The sequence below is a fragment of the Myotis myotis genome, unplaced genomic scaffold (assembly GCF_014108235.1).
Source record: "Myotis myotis isolate mMyoMyo1 unplaced genomic scaffold, mMyoMyo1.p scaffold_m19_p_11, whole genome shotgun sequence".
NCBI lineage: Eukaryota > Metazoa > Chordata > Mammalia > Chiroptera > Vespertilionidae > Myotis > Myotis myotis.
Window position 1 is genome coordinate 19,230,179 of NW_023416315.1, and position 23,572 is coordinate 19,253,750.

The 23,572-nt window shown below is 57.6% G+C and overlaps 1 protein-coding gene across 1 annotated transcript; it reads left to right on the forward strand.

Moving 5' to 3' along the window:
- Window positions 1–1,653: 1,653 nt before the first annotated feature.
- On the forward strand, window positions 1,654–20,125 carry CRHR2 (corticotropin releasing hormone receptor 2). Its single transcript, XM_036326987.1, has 12 exons — window positions 1,654–1,884; window positions 2,018–2,143; window positions 9,165–9,250; window positions 10,363–10,472; window positions 10,784–10,901; window positions 11,521–11,674; window positions 12,178–12,238; window positions 13,554–13,626; window positions 17,690–17,775; window positions 17,940–18,078; window positions 18,450–18,491; window positions 18,723–20,125. The coding sequence occupies exons 1-12, from the start codon at window positions 1,782–1,784 to the stop codon at window positions 18,855–18,857; spliced, it is 1,233 nt and encodes a 410-aa protein (XP_036182880.1). The 5' UTR covers window positions 1,654–1,781; the 3' UTR covers window positions 18,858–20,125.
- Window positions 20,126–23,572: the final 3,447 nt, after the last annotated feature.

Here is a 23,572-nt window from a genome sequence, read left to right on the forward strand (position 1 = left end):
GCAGCTGCCACACTGTAACTCCCAGTGAACCCCACAACTGTGTCCCAGCCGTGCACACCCGGTCCTTTCAGTCTGGCCACGCACAGCCCCCAAGAGATGCAAAGACAGACTGGCCCCTTACATCCTGTTTTCCAGCTGACATTGGATCGGTGGCGGGGTGAATGAGAGAATGTGTGTGACACTGTGAAGACACGTGACTGCATGTGGCGCCGTGTGTATTTCCACTGTGCTCTGCACGCCTGTTTGACGCCTGGCATTAGGCTATGACCGGAAAACCAAGATGTGTGTCTGAGCTTGCCTGCCTGGAACTGGTCACCGCCACTGCAGCTGACACCGAGGTGCGCCAGTGGCACCTGCCTCACCCAGGGCTGCCCATGACACACAGGTGTCTTCCCAGCACCTGTCACACTTCCCTGAACTTATTTGCAACCTGTCGCACCAGCCTGGGGGCACACACTGTCCTAAATACCTCCCCCCTGGCCTCCATCCCAGGGCCTCCCATGACCTTTGCTTCCTTAGCTAGCAAAAAGGCCCATGCCTTATTTATTAGTAGTTGGATGTAACCTAATTGAAGGAAGTTTTCGCTTTGACAATTTTTTCCTCGTTTACCTATTTGCAAATACTGAAGTGAGTTGTACAATCAATTTGTTCCAACGCTGCTACCTTTTCAGTTTTCTCTGTCACACCTAGAATAACAGACAACTGTGCCTATAATAAGATCCAAGAGAAATGGCCCTGCATTCCAGAAACCAGGGGACCTTGGGTCTGTGGCTCTGTGCTCTGGCCCCAGCTGGCCAGTCAAGATGCAGAATGGCCTTTGGTTGAGCAGAGGGCTCAACGGTGGGCGCACAGATTACAGAGCAGGTGGTCCTGATGGGGCCAGAGCAAATGCCACAGAAGGGGTTTTAGCTGCTCCACACCTGCTGTGGGGCCTGCTCTCCATACACACACACACACACACACACACACACACACACACACACACACACGGACACACGGAGACCACTCCCAGGTGGTCCTGCCGCATGCCCCCGCCAGGAGGAAGAGACTATTCTCTCAGGAGCCCCGGGCGTCCTCAGACCCTGGTGTTTGAAGTGCTCCACTTAATTTCAGACAATTTCTCCCCAGACCTCCTCCCCAGGGCTGGTTCTCCTGGGAAATCCCCGGCCATCCCAGCTCCTGCAGCTGGTCCTTCATCCATTCAGGCACCTCGTTCTCACCAGACTTTTCGGTGGCCTCCCTACTTCCCTTGAAGCCCCTCCAATCGACTTCCTTCCCAGAGGCCACGGGGAGCTTTTCTGGAACGCAGATCTGCACGTGGACTCCCACCCCCTCCCTGCTACTCCCCCAGGGAGGTAGCGCTCCTTTAGGCAGGCTGCACCCCGGCGGCTGTGATCCTCCGGAAGGACCAACAACGGACGGACGGGGCATTCCGCCACCCCCGGCCCACGCTCTCCATCCCCACCGCCCTCCTCTGGACCACGGCGGGGCCACAGAACGCGGACTCCCGCCTGGCCCGTGGGTCGGGGGCTGGAGGAGCCGCCCGGCCCCGCCCCCTGACGCGGCCATTGGACGCGACCGAACCGGTGGGCCCGCAATTCAGTGCGCTTCCCGCTCCTCTCGGTTAAGTCCCGACTGGGCGGCTCCGGGAGATCGGGCGAAGCACCCGCAGGTCGGGGCTGGGCAGGCAGGACCCAAACCCGGTTCTCTGGGCCCGGGCCCCGCAGCCACACCGAGCGCGCACTCACACTCCGTCTCTGCGCGCGCTGGCGGTGGGCGCGATGGTCGCGGCGCTGCTCCCCAGCCTGCTGGAAGCCAACTGCAGCCTGGCGCTGGACGGAGAGCTGTTCCCGGACGGCTGGGCGCTGGCCCTGGACCCCGAGGGTAGGCGGGAGGCGAGCCGACCCGGGGGGCGCGGGCTCCTTCCCTGAGCGCTCCGAGCGCCTGGAGCCCTGCCTCCCGCGGCGCCCACGCCCCGACCACCTCTCTGAGCCCGCTCCGCTCTCTCCGTCGCCAGGTCCCCACTCCTACTGCAACGCGACCTTGGACCTGATCGGGACGTGCTGGCCCCGCAGCGCCGCCGGAGCCCTGGTGGAGAGGCCGTGCCCCGAGCACTTCAATGGCATCAAGTACAACACCACGCGTGAGTGTCGGACCCTCTGCCGCGTTCTGCACGGCCTGCCGGGAGGGCGGCTTAGGGAGTGGAGGGGGCCCCCCTGAACCAGGGACGTGCCGAGGGCCTGGGCACCGTCAGCCCGCTGGCGATGAGGACCCTCATAATGTTGGGGACGCTCCTTGTGCCCCGCTGTGGTCAGACCTCAGCGAGGCAGTGATCTGCCCACGACTCCCGCGTGCCGAGCGGTGAGAGCCCAGAAAGGGGAGAAGAACACACTTCCTCCCTTTTGAGGGTGAACCCCTCTTCCAGGTTATTTACACTGAGTGCATGAGGCTCCCCATTACAGCTTCTCTTTGTTTAGCCAATGCCCCCCCGCAGGGGGGGAGCGGGGGGGGGGGGCCTGCGCCGAGTCCCCAACCCCCGGGTGAGGGGGTGTCACTCTTCACTCCCAGAGAGGGGAAGGCAAGCCCAGCGCCTGTGTTGGGAGAGCAGCCGGGCACGGAAGCTTCTGGGCCAGAGTGGGGCGCTGCCTCTTCCTACCCGGTGTCTCCAGACTGACCCTCGGAGCTGAGTCAGAGGCTGTGGGCTGCTTTCCTCCAGCGCCCCAGGCGTCAGGACCACCCCCGCCCCCCGGGGGGACAGCCTGTGCCCACCTTCCTCCTGGCTGGAGGCTGTGGAGCCGCCCAGCACCCAGGTGGGATCGTTCAGTACCGGCCCTGGGTGGGGGGCTGCCTGAGTCCGTGCCCCGTGCATCGTCTGATGGAGCCAGGCAGGAGCCAGGCCAGCAGTCAGTGGTCCCCCTGAAGGCCACTCACATCTCCAGCCCCACCCCACCGGCAGGGGGCCTCCTGGGAGGGAGAAGGGTGTCTGAATCCCCATGCTGGAAACATCATAGCAACCCCTCTCTGAGTGTCTGTCTGTCTGAACTGTGGCACCGCTCGCCCACCCCTCTCAAGCACGCGTGTACACACACACACACACACACACACACACACGCACGTCTGAGCTCTTAGAGAGAGACGGTTAGAGGGCAAGGCAGCAGTGCCTGCATCTGAGCTAAGCACACTCCCCTGCCGGCACCTGCTCCAGTGGAGGGCTCTCCTGGGCCCAAGGAGCCCAGCAGCAGAGGAGCCCCTAACGGAAGGGGATGGTGGAGACAGTGGAGCCGCTCAGGAGGATCCCTGCATCGTCTGAGGCCATGCTTTCTCTCCAGGGTTAAAACAGACCTCCCCGCTGGAAATGAGGTCTCCGCCCAGGGAGGTGTGCAAGCAGCAGGAATGACGCCCGTGCTCCTTCAGTCCTGAGATTATAGAACTGTGTTTTTAGGATTCTGCGAGCTGGGTGGGGTGTGGCCGTGGAACTCGGGGTCCCTGATTCAGCCTGGGCCAGGAGACTAAGGGCTAAGGGGGGTGATAAAGCATCTCAACCCATAGCCTGTGGACGGGGGCTGGGGAAGCTGTGCTCTGGTTCCTAACCCAGCCTGGGCTGTCCCCTGTTCTCCCCAACCAGCCTGGAGTGCCCTGCTTGGGCCCTCCTCCCACGTGTCCCTGTGGTCCTCGCAGCTACAAAGGGCTGCTGCCTCCTCCTGGACAAGGTCCACTTTCCTCCTGAGGAATTGCTCAGCTCAGCCTCAGCCTCCTGGACCTCAGGCCCTGTTGGGAATGGCTGGCCCCATCTGTACTGGGAGGCATCTCCCAGAACAGGGGATAAAGGGACACTCCACCTAACCCAACCCCATGGAGAGGCTGGGTCCCCACTTCCCAGAACCCCATTCTAGACACATGCTGAAGCATGGATAGTGTTCACATGGGAACACATCAGCTGAATGGTCTCCAGCCAGAGGGGTTGGTCTTTGCACTGGGTCAGCCTGCTGTGCAGGAATCTCCTCTTAGGCCCTGGGGGGACAGAGATGATAGGAAAGGCCGAGCTCAGCCCTCAGGCGGCCCAGGCAGCTTAAAGACCAGACTCGCACAAATCAGCAGTCAGGGACTGGGAAGGGGGGGCTTGGTGGGCCTGCAGCATTCCTGGAAGGCTTCATGGAGAGGGTGAGATTGGGCCTTGATGCAATGGGGATGTCACAATTCTCAAAGACAGGTCTGGTGCAGGGGGGAGCCTCAAGAAGGGTCCTAGATAGGCATGGCAGAGGGCACATCTGACTGCACCTCCTGAGACCTGGTGTAGCAAGAGAGAGCCTCTTGCTTCCAGAAACGCCAGCTCCAGGGTCTCCCATGAGAAAGTGTGTCCCAGGGGAGAGAGATCTAGTTCTGCCTGTTCATTGCTGGGGATCCTGGACATGTCACTCTCCCTCTTTGGGCCCCTTTAGACCAGTAAGGGACAAGTTGCCTCCCCCTCTTAAATTCCCAAGGAGACACCTTCTGGCTCTGTTTCCAACGTGCTTTCCTGGGGACAGTCAAGGATTTCTTGCCCTGAATCTGGAGGATACTGGCCATAAGTTTGCTATTATAGACGGACACCCCTACCCCAGGTGGGGTTGGACTCGCAGTGTCAGCAGTCTGGAAACAGGGCTCGACCTACCTGTGACATGCGTATGAGACCCAAATGCTCCCCGCGTGTGTGACCGCAGCTTCTGCATTTGCTATGCAGCTTGGTGAGACCTGGGTGGCAGACTGTCCCCTTGGCCCACTCCAAGCCTCTCATCCTCATTCAGGGCTACCCAGTCACCTAGGCAACAGCATCACCTCGGTCCATCCTGAGCCCCTGTGTACTCAGCTCTATGTCGCCCTTAGGAAAGGACCAGAGGAGAGGGTGACCTAGACCTTGCCTCCTTAGGCTAGCTGGGAAATCCCGACCAGCATGTACTAGGAGAGGTAGCAATTGAACCCTCAGGTGGGCTGGAGCAGGCCTGAGAGCATCTGGAGGATCTAGGGCTGATGCTTGGTCTTCAGGAAGACATGAATTCGTGTAGCCTTCTTGGGCTGGGCCCAGGGCCATGGGTTGAAGGCAGGATGAAGAGTGCTGGGTTCTAGGATCTCTCCAAGGTAGGGGCACCTGCATAGATAGCGAGGAATGGGTTTGCCCCGCTGTCCATGGTGCTGATCATTCCTGTCCTGCCCAGTGACCTCATTCCTTCAGTAAGTGTTGCTTCTGGTCCTTCCCACCTTCCTCCTTGTCATTATACAATGACCACATTACCGACCCTCCACCACAGTCCTTCTCACTGCCCATGCCCAACCTGCCTCTTGCACTCTGTCCCCATAACTACCACGAAAATTGTCCCTGTCTTCTATGGCCTATCTCCTATGCTTTGCTGGATAGAATGACAGAGGTAGCAGTGCCAACCTAGTGGACCCTTGAAAGTGATGTAGGGATGTTTGGGATTATCACCGTGACTCATGGTTACTACTGGCTCTTAGATTCTTGAGAAGGCCCCCACAACAAATACTTGACCCACCTGTGATGCCAATACCATCCTGGAGAAGAAATTTGCCTTACTGCTTCTGAGAGGGGAAACTGAGGCCAAGAAGGCAGGGACTTAGCCAGCCAGAGACAAAACCACAGCTTGAATATAGGCCCCCATCTTTTCCCAGCCGGGCGCCTGGACCACTCAGGTGTCGCCTGAACCAGGCGCTCCATTTACAGTGTCAGCATCTGAAAGGAGGAGAACCCTTTCAACAGGCCAGAGCCACTGTGGTGCAGAGTCCCAGCACGTTGCTGGGGAGGGGGTCCAGGCTTCCCAGCCACAGAGCCCTGGAGGAGAACGCCCTGCCCACATCATTCAGACCCTAATGCCCCTGGCGGGCCACACTGCACACCATCGGCATCGATCTTTGGCAGGGGCACCTGTGTTGCTGTGGTAACAGACATCCACCTCGCTGCATCCATCCCCGAGATTCTGGCCTGGCCACCTGTCCTAGGACTTTCCGTGCCCATCTTCCTGTGGTTCCCAGAGGAGACTCTTCCCTGTCTGTCGCTCTCCTGTCCCAGGCTGTGCCTGAGGGCTCAGAATCCTCATTAGCCAGCTCCCCTGAAGAGCTGGGGACATCTGTCTGCCAGTCCCCTGGTACCCAATGAGACAGAACCTCATTCCCAGGCATGCCTGGGCTTCTGAGGGAAACCCCCTCCTGCTACCACATCCCACATCCCAGACTCTGCTTCCCAAGGTTTCGGCCGACCTGAGTCAATTCAACACAGTCCCCTGAGGGGGATCCGATGACTCCAATACAGTCTGTCTGTGCCTACTGGTCTGTCCCCAGGGAGCTCCACTTCAGTAGCAAAGAGTAGGATCGAGTCCAGTGAGATGATGTGCAGTTAATCATGGCAAATGCTCACACAACAGGTTGTAACACAACAGTGGATTATGAAGTCAATTTAGTAGGGTCACGACCAGCATTTGTACATAAAATAAACAGAATTCATTGGAATAGAATATAAAGAAAAATATGGCTGTAGTTAAGATAAATTTCACTTTGTGGAACTGAATTCAGTAATGCAGGGTGTGTGGTGTGTGTGTGTGTGTGTGTGTGTGTGTGTGTGTGTGTGTGTGTGTGTGTGTGATATGACATGGATGTCTTGCTGTGGTTCAAGGGCTATAGAGTGTGAAAGCCCATGTTTTAAGGACTGGAAGGCATAGAGGAGGTGTTTAAAAAAAAGAGAAGAGAGTATGAATATCTCAGATGTTAAAGGAGCCTCCAGGAGATGGCATTTGAGCTGGGGTTTAGAAGATAGAAGTTTGCCAGTGGGCAGTGGGTAAGCGTGAGGAGGGAGTTTCAGGGACTGGGTCAGCAGAGAGATAGTGTGGGCCCTGCCTCCTGGCGCAAATATCAGCTGCCAGGGAGGCTGCTGGGGATGGGTCAGGAAAGTTAGGCTGGGCACGAGTGTCCAGGACCCTGGGTATCACACTGAGAATGTTGGGCGTCATTCTCAAGAGCAATAAAAATTGCCTGTGGCTTTTAAGCATAAAACAACATGATCACTCTAACAGCTGGGGTAAAGGATAGAGAAAGTCAAGGGGTGAGTGAAAAAGCAGTGATGCAAGATAGGAGGCTGTTGTGCCAGTCTAGGTAAGATGACTAGAGAGAGAGTGGTGGGATGGACAGAGGGGGGTGGACCCCAAAAAATAAAAGAATTCACAGAACTTGGTACCCCAGCGGCATTGACATGAGGGAGCAGAAAGGTCTCAGATTTGCAGCATCTCTATCCTGACCCTCTGCCATCCATAAGCCTTCCTGTGGTCAGTACCAGCTGAGATACCATACTATGGAAATCAGTACTCTGGGGCCTCCCTCAGGGAGTCCCACACTGATCAACTCAGGCCAGATCATGAGCAAGGGCCAGAAGTGTGAGGCTCAGATTGTTGGAACTGGGTGTGGGGAATCTTGAGAGAGAAAGAGCTGCGAGATGGGAGCAATCAAGGAGGCCTTCCTGGAGGAAAGGGCTTAGCGATGAATGTCAAGAAAGCCAGGTAACATCTATGAATACATTCCCATAAGATAAACTTTTCTCTTTGAACCATAGCTAGAATCAGGGTCTGTCTGACCTCACACAGGCCTGTTGAGAGGGACAGGGGTTTATTTTACAAAAGGACCTGCTCTCCTAAGATATCTTGACAGGAGTCCTTTTGGCTTCACCCTACACTCTGTCCTTTAGTTCAGCGACATCTCTGACCCTATGCATCAGATTCTCTTAACACACAACCTTTCTGTAGTAAAACAGAAATTTGGATTACTGTTTCTGAGAGGGGAAACTGAGGCCAAAGGGGAAGGGACCTAGCCAAGGTCCTCTGAGGAGGGAAAAAACCTGAGTGAGGAATTGGGTGCCATGGTGTCCTCACATTGGGGTTGGAATCAGTGTCAGACCAGCATTGGCCTGGGGAATACTCCAGGGCAAGCGTCCTGCCAGATGCAGCCTCACCCTGGCAGGGCCCAGGGGCAGGAAGAGGCCAGTAACCATGCTGAATTTGAAAAATCTGTATGCTCAGAATACCGAATTAAAAAACATTTAAGCTAATAGAATCTCTACCATTGTTTCTGCTCTCAGCAAGTGCTCCTTAATAATTCCATTGCTTTTTACTCACTGTCAGCTCGACGGAAGTGGGTTTTTTATGTAACTTAATTATTTCAGAACTCACTGCTTCCAAAAACGATCTAAGGCCCCCTCTAGCTCTGCACCTGTGTTCTGTGTGCTGTTTATCTTCATTAGCTTTATATTGTATATCCTATATAATAAAAGGCTAATATGCAAATTGTCAAACATTCTTTGACTTTCATACATTTCCCTTGGATAAAACTTGCACTTTTGTACATCAGACATTGAGGTTCTGAAATGTGTTTTCACACATCACCTTCCAACTTTAACAGAATCTCAAACATTGAGAGACATCACGTGGGGGCCACCCAGGCAGCCAGGGCTCAAGGTCAGCAGAATGGACCTGTCTCCCCAATGTCCCTCATTCCTATGTGTCAGTAGCCTAGAGGTTATGAACATCAAGCCTGAAGCCTGATCTCCTGCGTCTGAATCCTCTTCTCATTCTTGTGTCTTTGGCAGGCAGCCCAATCTCTTTGTGCCTCAGTTTCCTCTCCGTAAAATGGGTTAATGTTAGTATCTCTTTCATGGGGTTGCTGTGGAGACTGGACAGCAGCTAGAAAGCAGAGAGGATCTGGTACATGGCAAACACCTGCTATGTCAGTGGTAGCTGTTATTACAATGAAAGCACTGATACTGGTAGGAAAAGTATGGACCATTTAAGCAAAACATGGTTGAGATAAGAATGGAAATCAGTGAATCGTCACCCACATCTCAGGGCTTACAATTGGGTTCAGTTTCAAACAAAATTAAAGGAAGTGTTCGAACTAGTCTAAGACTATACTGGAATGGGGTTATTATTCATGCCTCTTAGCTGCCATGTGTGGTTAAGTCTCATGTGCAGTTTTCACACACATGACTTTCAGGTGAACTTGTAGGTGCGTGTTGTGTTTCCTGCCCTAGGGAAGCTGAGAAGTATGGGCCTTATCCTGGGCGAACCAGGGAGCCAGGGAGAGTTCCTGAGGAGGGGAGTGACTTGCCTCTTGGTGGTTGGCATCTTTTGTAGGAAATGTCTACCGAGAGTGCCTGGAGAATGGGACCTGGGCCTCACGGCTCAACTACTCGCAGTGTGTGCCCATTTTGGACGACAAGGTGAGTGCCACCCCCCCTGCTGCCCTGACCCTGATAGACTCACAGGATCCCCAGGGTGGCAGAACCAGGCCTGTCCTCTGGGCTTCAGTTTCCCCAGGAGGCACTCTAACTCTGACTCCACGTGGAAATGAGTGCAGCCCCCAGAAGGGCAGTCCCGTAGGAAGCTGGGTCCTGCTCAGAGCCCACTAGCCCCTCTTGCTCTGAAACAGAGTTCCTTGCTGCCTGCAGGGCCAGCCACCTCCCCTTTAAAGCTACGCTTCAGTTCTGACCCAAAAGGATATGTCCTGCCTCCAGGCCCCTCCTCATTCACCCAACATGGTCCTCAGGGGGCTGGGAGACCATTTGTCTAGCCTGGGAAAGTGATTCTTCAACATGTGAGCCAAGGGACACTGCGCTGAGGGCCACAGGAGTGGCAAGCGGGACGGTCCTAAAGGAGAGAGGTTTGCTCCGGCCTCTGTGCTCACCTCCGCTCATGGCCCCGCTGAGGGTGGCAAACCAAGTGGGGCTGGGAGAGGCCTCCTGGGGCAGGAAGGAGTCCTTCATCCCTACCTCTGCCTAGAATTGCCAGCCCGGGGATAATAGAAGGCACGTGGCTTTTATTTGATTCTGATATTGTTCTTGAGCACACTGCAGACAACACACCTGCCCCTCCCATGGCTACACCCAAGGGCAGACCGATCCCAGGGCAGCCCTCAGACCTCCCATCAGTCACTGCTTCTGAGGCAGGGTGGCTGGTTGGACCCATTGTACAGATGTCAAACTGAGGCCCAGAGGTTTTGAATCAACTCACCCTCAGTTGCTCAGCCGGCTGGGGTCTGAGCTGAGACTAAACACAATCCAGAATTAAAAAGAAAATAAAATCTGCCTGCACCTCTGGCACGTCTCAGCATACACTATGTCCAAATCTGCTCCAAAATTGTATGTCGGGAGGCCTGACCGCAGCCATTTCTACCAAGAGCCACCCAGTGACAAACCAAATGCAGGGAGCTGCATGGAGGAGCCCTTCTGCCCTCCGGGTCAGGACATACAGGGTGGCCATCGCTGGAGTGTTCAGCACCACCTTCCATGTGGCCCATGCCTCCGTCTGCCCTTATGTCTGTCTGTCCGTCCAGCAGTGGAAGTATGAACTACACTACTACATCGCCCACATGGTCAACTACCTGGGCCACTGCGTTTCCATGGCAACCCTTATGGCCTCTTTCCTGCTTTTCCTGGCCCTGCGGTGAGTCACCCCTCCCCTGATTTCTCCCTGTCCTCCTCCTGCAACACCCCCTTCGCCTGTCCCAGACATTCACCTCCGCCCCAGGGGCCCTGGAGCCAGCAGACGGAGGGCAGGTGGTGGAGGCATGCCTGGCAGGCACATGGATGCCATGGGGAGGCTGGCAGTGAGAGGCCCAACCGTGGCCACCACAGCGGGAATTTGGCTCCTGGTACAACCCTGCCCTCATGCCAGGCTGTCTCTACCTGGCCTCCTGAGGCTCAGTCCTAGCTGACCCCTACCCCTGGCTGACCCCTGACCTGGGCCTCCTGCAGGAGCATTCGCTGTCTTCGGAATGTGATTCACTGGAACCTGATCGGCACCTTTATCCTGCGGAATGCCATGTGGTTCCTGCTGCAGCTCATTGACCCCGAAGTCCATGAAAGCAATGAGGTCACTGGGCAACCGGTTGGGGCTGGGCCCAGGGGTGGGGGGAGCCCAGCTCAGAGGGAAAGGGATAGATTCTCCTCTGCTGGGGGGACAAAGAGCAGCAACCAAAACCCATTCTCCCAAACCCAGAGACGGGAGACGCCCCTCCATGACTCCGCCCACCTTCATCGACCCCGTACTATTATTTATGTAATGATTTTCTTTCAATCGAATCACTTTACGTGAAATCACTTTCCTACATGAAAGTTCACCTTCCATCCCTAAATGGAAACCAGTGTGACTTATGGGTTAAAAGTGACCCCCCAGAAAATAGCACCATGGCAACACAACAGTGACGCCCTTCCAGCCTCGGCCTGCAGTACGCTTGGAGCCAGTCCCTCTTTCTTGGTTAAAAGGGGGAATTAGGAACCTTGGCGGAAGTCAGACACACCCGCGCCGGGAGACGTGCGTTCACTCAGTCTGAAACAGTGAGAGAGAAATGACGAAGGCTAGTCCACCCAGCGTGGGATTGGAGGGTGTTCAATGCCATGCCCACAAACCACTAAAATGACCGGCCCTCCACCAGCGCCCCGGCCACACACACGGGCCAGCCCGCAGCCCTGACCGCCGCCTGCCCGTGCAGGTCTGGTGCCGCTGCATGACCACCGTCTTCAACTACTTCCTGGTGACGAACTTCTTCTGGATGTTCGTGGAGGGCTGCTACCTGCACACAGCCATCGTCATGACCTACTCCACCGAGCGCCTGCCCAAGTGGCTCTTCCTCTTCATCGGATGGTGTGAGGGTCCCCGGGGGGGTGGCAGGGCCAGCGGGGAGGGGGTGCTACCCTCAAGGTCACCTCTCTTCATCTTGGGTCCAAGGACAGAACCACAGCCCTGCCCACCATCCCCAGGACGGTCCCCAGCGCAGCCAGCCCCCTCCAGGCAGGCCAGGAGGAAGCAAATAGTCCCTCCGAAGCGCCTCCCACACAGGGACCTGTCTCCCGCCTGGAGTGGCAGATCCAAGGCCTTGGTCTCTGACTCTGGACGAGAAGCTGCCAGCGGCACTTCTCTCTCAGAAAACCCAGTCCCCTCCTCTCTCTGGCCTGCCCGGAGGGGACGGCTGAGGGTGGGGGAGGGGCCGGGACTGGGGTCTAGGGACAGGCCCTTGGTCATGGGGGGTCTGCAGTAGAGGAGTGGAAACATGATCTCAGGCCCCTTCTGGTCCCCTGATCCTGTGTTCTATAAGAGGGTCCCCTGTCCGCCTGTCTGACCACTACAGCCATGTCTGTCTCTTTTCCAGGCATCCCTTGCCCCATCATCATCGCCTGGGCCCTGGCCAAGCTCTACTATGAGAATAAACAGTGAGTCGGACAGGCCAGCCATGGGTCAGGGTCAGGGGTGTCCGGATGGGGCAGCTGTGGGCTCCACCAAGCCGTAGGGAGGTGTGGCAGCCACACGGGACAGAGCGGCTTTTCCGCATCCTTAGATGGACAAAATGCAGCCCAGATGCGCTCATGTGGTCAGCGTTGAGTCAACTTGGTTGAGCTGAGTTAGGATTGCTGGCTCCTTTAAGTGCCCTTTGGCCTTTGGGGAGGGCTCCTCCTCAGAACTGGGGGACATGGAGGAGGCCTGGGAGCCTCTCACAGACCCCGGGGCTGCGGCGTGTCCTGGGACTTACCTGTGTCAGAGCCTCTGCCGCACGAAGCCACGGCGCCGATGATGGCAACCTGGTCACGGGTCCCACAGGGAGCGGCTGGGAAGCCGGCACCACCAGCTGAGAGGAGAGAGGACAGGGGGCCGTCAGTGTCTGAACACAAGTCTCTAGGGCGTCTTTGAGGCTGGAGAGAGCAGAGGGGACTGGAGGGTGGGGGCAGGAATGGGGCGCAGTCCAGGAACTCGGCATTTGGAATCACTCATATGATAAAAGCTACCCCAGAACAAAGGGGCAGCTCTCATCATTGTGCGGAAGAGTGACCCTCCCGTCACAGGGGGTATTCGAGCAGAGACCAGAAACCCTGGTGCTGGAGGGCAGCTGGGGAGACGCCTGTCTGAGCCAGGTGCACCGGATGCCCTCTGAGGGGGTGGGGACATAGGCATGGGCCCTTCTCCTGGTCCAGGAGGAGGTCCCTGAGGAGGTCCCCCAGGCCCAGACTCCGAAGCTTCATCCTCCATTCTCCCTAGAGAGCAACCGCGCCCCTGGTGGCAGCAGGCTCCCTCCGAAGGGTGAATGGAGCTCGGCTGGGAGGAAGGCAGGCTCCGGGCAGGAGAAGGCTCCTGCTGTTTTGTGAGCGGCTCTCAGCAATGCATGAACAAGGGGCACAGGTGGCTGGACCCAAGGCCAGTCGGGGGGCAGCCCAGCTCTCCGTCATGAGCCCTGGGCCCAGCAATCTAGAAGGGGTGAGGGAGTGAAAAGGAGGAGGAGGAGGAAGAAGGGAAGGAGGAGGAGACGACTCAGGCCACCCTCAGACTGGCTGGGGAGAACCTCTAAGCAAGACAAAAGGCAGCCAGGTGCGCACGGCGGTCAGTGGGGCTGGGACCATCCACCCCACTTCTGAGGAAGGTACAGGCCTGGAGAATGGGTCTCGGGAAGGGTCAGGCCGGAGGCCCCTGGGCCTGAGCCTGCGGTGGTCCCCCAGCTGCGGCTCAGCAGGTCACTGACAGCCCCCACCTTTGCAGGTGCTGGTTTGGGAAGGAGCCGGGCGACCTACTGGACTACATCTACCAGGGCCCCATCATCCTCGTGCTCCTGGTAGGTAGGCCCTGGGACGGGGCTGGGGACCAGGGGAGCAGCTGAGGACCCACCCAGCAGAGACATGAGGGAGCGATGTCTTCCCCCGCACACACTCCGTCCATGCCACCAGCTTCCTGACACCTCCCTTCCCAGCACGCTCTCCCTTCGCTCCGTGTCCGTGCAGCCCCTCCCCCCCTCCCTGGCACTGGGCTCTTCCTCTGGGCAGAGAATGGGTCTGACTGGCTGGGGGCTAGTGCCCTCGCACATGTGACATTCGTGCCAGGTAAACGCTGAGCCAGCCAGGCAAGCGGGCAGTGGTGGCAAGAGGAGGGTGTGCAGGCTTCTGTTCAGCCCGGACCTATACCCCTGTCCTCCCCCAGCAGCCCCCTGGGGGCCCAGCCCAGCCTCAGCCTGGAGCCCTGGTACCAGAATGAAGGGTAATGAGCAATTGTTCCTAGTTCAGCTCCCTGCCCTTTGCCAAATGTTTTTGAGTCTGTTGTACAATTGCCACCCGTCTGTGATCCACAACGAGCTTTAATTAAGGTGGAGTTTAAGTAGGGGCTGCATTCTGCAAAAACGAACCCATTATATATCACACATAAAGAAGAGAGACACACAGAAAGGCCCCATAAGAAATTAGCATTTATGTAAGACTTATTTCAGGCTCGGTAATTTCAGGCTCCTGTCGGTACCAGCTTCCTTAAAGGGCCACACGCTCCTGGGAACTGAGAGAGCGGCATCCATCCACCCCTTGCACACAGCAGGTGCCTAATGAAGGCCTCCTTGGTCTACCGTGAGGGCGATTACTGTGTATCTCTTATTGCCTTACTCTCTTTTTTTGCGACTTTTCCCGGGATTCATTTGACCCCCGTCTTGGGAGTGTCCTTGATGTATGTGCACTGGAGATGACTAAGGTTTCTCACCCACGGTCTGAAATTGCACCACCAGGGCTCTGTGATTTCAGAGGCAAAGCCAGTCCGTGTCAGCAGTGAGTGGGGGAGGATGGTCCTTGGAGTCCCCGCTGCCATGAGTCCCTCACTCGTTGAATGGAAACTCCATGAGACCCAGTCCCTCCCGGCCAGCTGCTGAGAGCCCTCCTGGAGGAGAGGCCTTGTGATGAGCCTGGGACCCAGCCAAGGAAGGCTGGCCTGGCTGGGGGACCAACGATAGTGGGGAGCGAGCCCCTGGTGCAAGCAGGGGGCACAGTGGTGAGGAAATGAATGGAGAAAGGGAGACAAGACTCAACCAGCTTTCTCTCCGTGTCCACTTCCTGGTTTCACCCTCGCCTCCAGGGCATTTGTGTGTCCTTCCCTTTGGCCCCAGCCCACACCCAGCTATTTGCACCAACAGGGCTTCCAGGTGCCAAGGGTTAGCCCTTCCAGAAGCTCCATCCTTGTTATGTCCAAACCCCGCATTCCCCAGTGTCTGGGAGAAGTAGGGAGCATGCTTCCCATTTCACCGATGAAAACACTGAGAGAGGGGACAACCTGCCCAGGGTCACCACTAACTGCTAGCTGAGCTGGGACTTGGGCTGGTTCCCCACCACCCATGCCATCGTCTCTGTAGGATGTGTGTTTGGGGCCCCTGCCCCATCCCAAGCTGAGAGGGCCCTGCAGGAAGGAATCTCGTGCTTTGGGTTCCCAGCTATTTCTATCTCCCTCCTGGACTTGTGTCCTGATTCCGCTGCCTCACCTCAGCCACACTGGCCGCCATCCAGCCCACCTCCCCCACCCAGGGCTTCCTCCCTGGCCCTTTCTCTGCCGGGAACACTCCCCCCTTTCTCAGTTCACATGCCATTTCTCCAGGCCTTTCTGACCACTTAAGGAAAATGCAATGCACCCCTCACCCCAGACCGAGAGCCAAGTCCACTTCCTATCATCAGTGCCCAGCTCAGAGTCAGGCACATGGCCCTCACTGAATGAGTGAATGAATGAATGAATGAATGAATGAAACAAGAAACCCAGGCTGGACAAGATTAGAGTGCAGTAGCCGGTGCTCACTGAAGAGCTTGGATTTGACAGGGGGAAGAGTGGGGTTCAAGAATGGAGAGCACCGTGTGGACTGGGGGGTCAGAGACTCCCTGCAGGAGGAAGAAAGGTGCCTGGTGGGTGAGGTGGTGCAGATGTTGTAAAGGGGGAGGCTGGGAATCAAGCTCATGAGGGCAGAGTGGCTTTCCGGCTGCACAGACCCAGGCTGAGCTGGGGGGAGGGGGCAGCATCACCAACTGCCCTGCCCCATGGGAGAAGAGGGGAGAGGGCCTTGTCTTCCAGACTGTCCACACCAGACCCCCTCCTGCTCTTCCTCGGTACCTGGAACAGGGCCCCGTAGCCAGGAGGAGCTCAGCGATGCTTATGGACGGGATGAAGGGGTGGGTGATGGGTGGGGTGGACATATATTATGTCACCCATTAAATAAATGGGCGAATGGCTAGATAGAGTGGTGCATGCTTGCTGAGTAGCTAGTTGGATGGATTTGTGGGTGGGTGGGTGGGTGGGTAGTTGAGTGGGTAGGTGAGTGGATGGGTAAGAGTGGGTGGATAATTGAATGAATTGGTTAGCGGGTAGATGGATGATGGGTAAATAAGATTAAATGCAGGGAAATATGGCAGAAATGGGAATATATCTTGATTCCAACAGCCTCTACTCTAAGAGAAGTCAGAATCAGGAAAGGTCAAATGGTTTGTCTCACTTATGTGAGGACACCGGGATTGACCTATGTGTTCAGGTTAATGCAGAAACCCAGGAGCTATAACCTGGATGACCCTTGAGGAGAACCAGGGCTCAGCAGGCCATGGGCAGCCCTGGCTGAAGGCTTCCCAGCCCACCCTGATCCTGGGCTCACCAGGCCGTGCCGCTGAGGGCATGAGAGCCGCAGGCTATGGCCGAGGAGCCTGAGCCCCTCAGGTCCCCAGAGCACCTCAAATTTAGGGTCATCCAGAGGCCACAGGAATCTCTGTCCCCTGATGTCTGCCTGTGTCCCTCCGCCAGGATCCGGAACTTAGGAGGGTTTAAGGAGTGATGGAGTCTCAGGACTGAGACCTGGGAAGAGTGTGTGAGTATGTATGTGAGTGTGTGTGCGTGCGTGAGTGTGTGTGTGTGGTGTGTGAGTGTGTGTGTGTGTCTGTGTGAGTGTGTGTGTATGTATGTGAGTGTGTGTGTGTGTGCATGTTGAAAGGGATTGCTAGTGTCAGGCCCCCCCACACACACTCCCTTTCTTGTCTGCTTACACTTGGAGACAAATGAAGATAAAAAACGACACACTGTGTCCCCCCATACACACACACTCACACCCTCACACAGCACAGAGAACAGACCCGCAGCCTTGCCAGGAGCGTGTGGAGGGCAGCACAGCCACACACACACACACACACACACACACACACACACACACACACGAGCCCACGAGGTTAACAGACACCTGCAGCCACAGGCCGGCAGGAGCCAGGCAGGGCCCGGGTGGGGGAGAGGCGGGCGCCGTGGGCGCGGAGGCTGACACAGCTCAGAATGAAGACCATGAGGCCCTTTCAGAACCTCCTGGTGGGCCCACAGCTCGCTCATCTGCATTGGCTGTGGGTCTGCAGAGGTTCTGGGCTTTACCGGCACAGGGGAGGAGGGAGAGTCATCAGTCCGCGGCACTCAGTTCCCGGTACCCCAGCCGGCCGTCTGCTGCCCCAGGCAGGGCTGTCCTCAGTACGAGGCCCTCTCCCCTTGCCCACCAGGAAGCGGTCTTTCTCCAGGAGACCCGTGGTAGTGAGGGGGGGCCCTGCCTGGCTCGGGCAGAGCGGGGTGAGGACTGTGGACTCAGGCCCCAGGAGGCGTGGCCTCTTCGCCCTCATCTGCTGCCTGGGTGGCTTCCCCTCCGGGAGCCCTCAGGTGACAGGCAGCTGAGCAGAAGGGGGCACCTGCCTGTCCCCCAAGAGAGGAGCAGAGGCTTTGGGGCCCCAGGCCGGGGCTGGGGTGATGTGTGTGCCATGCGTGCGTGTGCGTGGAACTCGGGGTCGCAGTGGGTTACAGGGCAGGTGGCTGCTCTCAGCACGAACCACCTCATGGTCCCCCTTCCCCTCTCTGACTCCCTCCTCCAGATCAACTTTGTGTTTCTGTTCAACATCGTCAGGATCCTAATGACAAAACTACGAGCATCCACCACGTCAGAGACGATCCAGTACAGGTAAGTGATGGGTGCCTTACCGCCCCCCCCCCCCGGCCCCCGTAGGGAGAAATGGAGGCCAGGTGGGCCCTGCACCGGCCTCTGGGCAGGGTCCTCTCTGTCTCCCCCGGGAGCTCTCGCCACCCAGTGAGGCCCCGCCCGCAGAGCTCCCCCTCCCCCCTCAGGAAGGCGGTGAAGGCCACCCTGGTGCTCCTGCCGCTTCTGGGCACCACCTACATGCTCTTCTTGGTCAACCCTGGGCAGAAGGACGAGCTGTCGCAGATCGTGTTCATCTACTTCAACTCCTTCCTGCAGTCATTCCAGGTGGGCCCAGGGCCGAAGGGCCCAGCGAACTTCCTGACCTGGGCGCCCAGGTGCCCTCACGGGACGGTCACACACAGGGGACAGGTGCACATGTGGGTCACTCGGGTACACACTCAAATATAAGTGTGCACACACTGAACCCCACCCCAGAGCCCAGGTGGGGCACCCCCCCCCCCCCGCCCGACGGGGTCTGGGTCGCCCAGCTGGCACCTACTGCTAGCCCAGAACCTGCTCTGTCACACCTGCACCAGGAGGGGTGGCCCCAGCTCTGAGCCTCTGGGGTCCTGGGTCAGAGTGTTCCCCGGCCCCCTGGCCCTCTCCAGGCCGGGCGATGCCCATGCAGACCCCTGACCACCCTCCTTCCTTTCCAGGGCTTCTTCGTGTCTGTCTTCTACTGCTTCTTAAACGGAGAGGTATGAGGCCGGGCCGGGGGCCTCACACCCACTCCAGGCGGTTCCCACAGAGCCGCCCAGCCCCTCGGGCCTACGGGGTCCCTGGCTCTGCTCAGCTCCACAGTGGAGAAGGGGGGAGCGTCTGGAAAACCGCCCAGCCTTGGGGGGGACAGGGAGGCTGCCTGAGGGACCCCTGCAGCGTAGAGGTCAAGTATGCAGCCAGGAACAGCTGAGTCTGTGCCTCCCCCGCAGGTGCGCGCAGCCATGAAGAAGAGGTGGCACCGGTGGCGGGACCATCACTCCCTCCGAGTCCCAGGGGCCATGTCCATCCCCACCTCGCCCACTCGGATCAGCTTCCACAGCATCAAGCAGACGGCCGCTGTATGACCCCGCGTGTCACCCACTCGCCCGTCATTCCCGGGTCAGTCGGAACAGCTTCCCCGTCCTCCTCCACCTCCCGTGCTTGCCCGACGCCCAGATGGGGGCGGAGGGAGGGAGAGACCAGCTCTCCAGCCTGTGCAGCCCAGGGGCCTCCGCGGGACCAGGGGCCGGAGCGGAGCGGAGAAGTCGCAGGAACCCCAAGGAGAGCAAGACGGTGGGGCGCAGGTCCGCAGGCGTTTGTGACACCAGACTCACAGAGATCCTCATGGAAGCCCCGCTCACCGATGAGGAGGCTGAGGCCCGGGGCCGGAAGGACCTGCCCAAGTCCCACAGCTCGATCCTGTGGGCCTGGGCCCCTGCCCCCCTCGTGGTGTGGGCCTTCCTGCCAGTAGCCGGAGGCCGTTGGCCCTGCTCCCTGCCTGCCGCCTCCACACTCAGGGGCGCCCTCTGCAGTCGGGGGGAGTAAAGGATTAGTTTGGAGGGCTTGATCCCAGGGCCCCTCGCCTCGAAAGCCTGGTCTACACCACCCCTGCCCCCGGGCTTCCTGAAGAAGGTGGACTCCTTTCTGGGAGACCTCAGCCTCCTCCATAGATTCAAGGGCTTGAGGAGGGGAAGGGGGAGAGGAAGACAGGGCTAGGAGAGCCACACTTAGACCAATAAGGTACATAGGGCAGGACAAAACGGAGAGAAGCCGGGGGTGGGGGTGGGGGACGGGCAGGGACGAGGGGTAGAAATAGCAGAAACTGAAGCACATCTTTAGTGACCGGAGCTAAGTCCCCAGCCTCCACCGGAACCTCCCCTTCTGAAGCCACATCTGCTCTCTGTAGAATAAACCATGTCTCTGTGGAAACAGCCCCCACAGGTGCAGGGGACCAGGCAGCCGAAGGGGTGCTGGGGCCAGGGTGCTGGGCTGGGCCCGCCCTCCTTGCCGACTGGCGCTGGCCTGGGCCGGTTCTCTCTGACCCCTGCCCCGCAGGTCTGACCCTTATCATTCCCCCAAGACAATATCTGCCCCTCCTCCCCAGCCACAGGCAGTTGAATTCAGCACAGACAGAGGTACCGTGCAGTTCGCCTGCACACCCCGGCCTGTGCCCAGGCCCGTCCCAGAGGCCCAGATTCTGGAATCTGGAGGGACAGGCTGACAAGGCCTGTGGTCTCCATGAGCAGTTTCCCCCTGGTCCTGGCTCCCCGCTGCCCTGCAGGAGGGGCCAGGAGCCCAGGGGCGGGAGGAGCCATCGGGCCAGGGTTCAAAGGGGCTTTTGCTCTTGGTACGATCCCCCCCCCCCCCCCCGGCCCTACAGCCCAGTTTTTAAAATTGTATCTATCTTGTCTTGCATTTTTAAGTTGATGTCTAATATTTTTTACCTAGATTTTAAAACTTGTGAGAGATGTGATTTCTGGGATTGGGTAAATATTTGCGTGTTAAAATAAAACTGCCACAATATTTTTAAAAAGCATACAGACTCCGAGCACAGCAGTGATTAAATACCTCCCCTCATCTGTCAAAAAAAAAAAAATTACAATGGCTGCTCTTTGCAGGTGGAGAGTTTACACGGTTCTTCTCTGAACTTGTATCCCCGTCCATTCCTTTCCTCTGTGGGATTTTATACAAATGAAGTATTTTTATGGTTGAAAGTCTTTTACTGCTCACCTCACCATATTCCTCTGCCACAAAATATATTTAGAAATTGAAACAGAAATATTTAATTTCCTGTGACCGAAGGTTCTGAGGGATTTTTTAAAAAGTCTTCTAAATAGAATTCTGACAATTATTATTTTTCCTATAAAAGGCAGCATGCGCTTGAGGAAAACAACAGGGCTGCTAAGAGTTTTTTAGAAGTAATTGTTAAACTGAAAAAGGAAAGTCATTGAAAACTCATCTTCTGAAATGGGTGGGAGCTTAATCGTTTGTGAATCTGCGGGGAAAAGTATTGCAAGAAGGGAGCGGACTCAGCACCCTTTCCCTCTTCTCATTGTGCAGCCACATGCTGGGAGGCCTTGGCCCTGAGTCAGGAGGTGTCGCTCGATTCTCTGAACTCCTGAGCTGAAGGCCCCAATGGCACAGTGATCGCGCATCACACACGGCCGCCCGCTGGCCCCTGCAGAATCCTTTCTGTAGTAAATGCGGCCGGAAGCATGCACGGAGAACTATCAGCCTTGCAAGGGCTTTGCTGCCCCCGCAGGTGCCTGTTGAATGTCTCACCCTGGACACCTCGGCGCCAGCGGGGGCGTGGTCCGGGTGAGGTGCTGGGGGGCACCACAGCCCGTGCCCAGTGGGAGGCTGTGGGATGCCCCGACCAATCCTTCCGGAGAGATAGCCCTCATGCGGGTCCTGGCAGGACTTCCGTGCAGGCAGAGGCGGCCTGATGGCCACTCCCTCTAGCATCCTGGGGGGTTGTAGAGCCCGGAGCCAGCAATGGCCAGGCCCCCAGAGGCCACCCGGAGAGCCCGCGGCCAGCAGAGACGGAGGGCTCATCAGAGAAGCCACCGGAACGCAGGCCCCTGCAGAGCCTCAGCGCCAGGGCCAGACACTCATCTCCGCTCCTCAGATGACGGCTCATTACCCCGCCCGCTCCCCGGAGGGCCTGCCCAAGGGCATCAGTCTCTAACCCGCGTTTTTGTTCTTTTGTTCATCCTCACTCGAGGATATTTCTTCCATTGATTCTTAGAGAGAGTGGAAGGAGGATGGGGGGAAAGGAGGGAGAGAGAGGGAGTGAGGGAGAGAGAGAGAGAGAGAGAGAGAGAGAGAGAGAGAGAGAGAGAGAGAAAGAGAGAGAGAGCAACATTGACGTGAGAGAGACACATGGATCGATTGCCTCCTACGGGACCAGGTATGTGCCCTTGACCAGGAATCAAACTTGCGACCCTTCGGTGTTCAGGCTGATGCTCCCAGTGGTCAGCAAACTGCGGCTCGCGAGTCACATGCGGCTCTTTGGCCCCTTGAGTGTGGCTCTTCCACAAAATACCACGTGTGGGCACGCACATACAGTGCGATTGAAACTTCGTGGCCCATGCACAGAAGTCGGTATTTTGTGGAAGAGCCACACTTAAGGGGCCAAAGAGCCGCATGTGACTTGCGAGCCGCAGTTTGCTGACCACTGCTCTAACCAATGAGCAAGGGCTCCACCCTGTTTTCAGCAGGAGGTTGACCCTCTTTGGTCCCATGCTGACCCTGCATCCCCTCATTATGGGGGGCAGGGGGGGTCTGGTTATGGTCCCTGCTGAACCCTGACCTTGAAATGCCACCAGGCCATCAGGCCCTGTCCCTGGCTCCCCAACATGTTGGCCTCAGTGAGCACCTGTCCTGGCAACCAAGCCCGTCCCCACAGCAAGAGCTCTGCACCCAGTAGGAGCCCTAGAAGGGCTCCCGGAATAACCGGCCTTTCCTATGTGGCCCACCCAGAGCTGGCTGACTCCCAGGCTAGAGCCCTGGCCAACCAGACCAACCAAAGGCGCAGAGAACCCAGCGGTCCAGTAGCTTTGCAGGGACGATCCATCCCCGACTCCATGCCCACCACCAGCAGAGCCCAGGCCGGGCCCCGACCTCTCCGCTGCACACGTGGACAGCAAACTGGAGGAGGAAGCCTCCGACATCCTACCCCCCACTCCAGGGGCCCCACGCGGCGGGATTAGCCTTCACCCCGTCCTCATCTAGGTCTGTGACTGTCACCCTGGTGTGGGGACAAGCCCCCCCTCCCTCTCACAGGTGAACCATCAAACATGTGGTCCCCCTGTTTAAACCCCACACTTGTTGGCGGGCACAGGAGGGGCCACGGAGGGATGATAGAGGCAGCTGGGCAAAGGGTCCACTGTGGCCGGAGCAGAGGGCCTGGGGGCAGCTCTGAGTCCAGCCCGGTAGCTGTGGGACAAATGAGTGAGCAGCGATGGGCGGGAGGAGCGGTTCTCGCTGCGGGAGAAAATGTCCCTCAGCTGCTGCTGTGAATACAGCACAGTCATTAATCTAATTAATTGTGCTGCTTAGTTAGTTGTGCAGGGCAGTGAGTGAGGTCCCCTCCGGCTCACGGAGGCCCAGCGCTGATCAACAATCCAGCGTCACGGGCCCACAGAGGCCCCTCTGCTCAAGAAGGCAGAGCACCCAGCCTTGTCATCTCTCTCCTCCCCATCCTGGTCCCCCTGTTCTCTGGGGAAGGCTAGTGTCAGCCGGAACCACCCCGCCACCGCCGCCCTCCCTGCCTCTTCCCGTTGGACCCAAATACCTTGTCCTTCCAGGGCTCTTCCAACGCCTGCACCTCCAGTTCCTAAGCCACGGACTCCCCTGCCCCGTCTCCAAAGACCTCATTCCTCAGCTAGAAACAGCTGCTGGCTACCCCTCTCCCGGCGCTGCAGACCTAATGGGCCTTCCCAGCTGAAGAGATGAGGAGGAAAAGGTCCCTCCTTGGAAACGATGGGTTCTTTTCCTTAGAAAAATATAAACGTATAAAATGTAAAAATACAGCGTGTTAAATAGTGCACGAAGTTTCTACAGAAATCCTCAAAGGAACCAGAGAGCCAAGTTGAAGAGCCACGGCCCTCGGGAGAACATGAAAACGCTCTCATGTAGCTAATAAGTTTTCCCTAATTGCTGGTACTCGGGCTGCCCGAGTACTAGGAGCTCAGGTGGCTTAAGCCTCCGGGTTTGTGAGCCCACTCCAGACCTGACTCAGGAGGCCGGGGTTGGGCCTCGCACAGGAGGGTCCTGGGAGCCACCAGCACTCACTGTG

What these genes read in the sequence shown, in the direction of transcription:
- CRHR2 (XM_036326987.1), top strand. Translation starts at nt 1,782, where the DNA reads ATGGTCGCGGCGCTGCTCCCCAGCCTGCTGGAAGCCAACTGCAGCCTG. An exon ending in CATCAAGTACAACACCACGC is followed by an intron (nt 2,144 to 9,164) that starts GTGAGTGTCGGA and finishes CATCTTTTGTAG; the next exon opens with GAAATGTCTACCGAGAGTGC. An exon ending in CCTTCCTGCAGTCATTCCAG is followed by an intron (nt 18,079 to 18,449) that starts GTGGGCCCAGGG and finishes CTTCCTTTCCAG; the next exon opens with GGCTTCTTCGTGTCTGTCTT.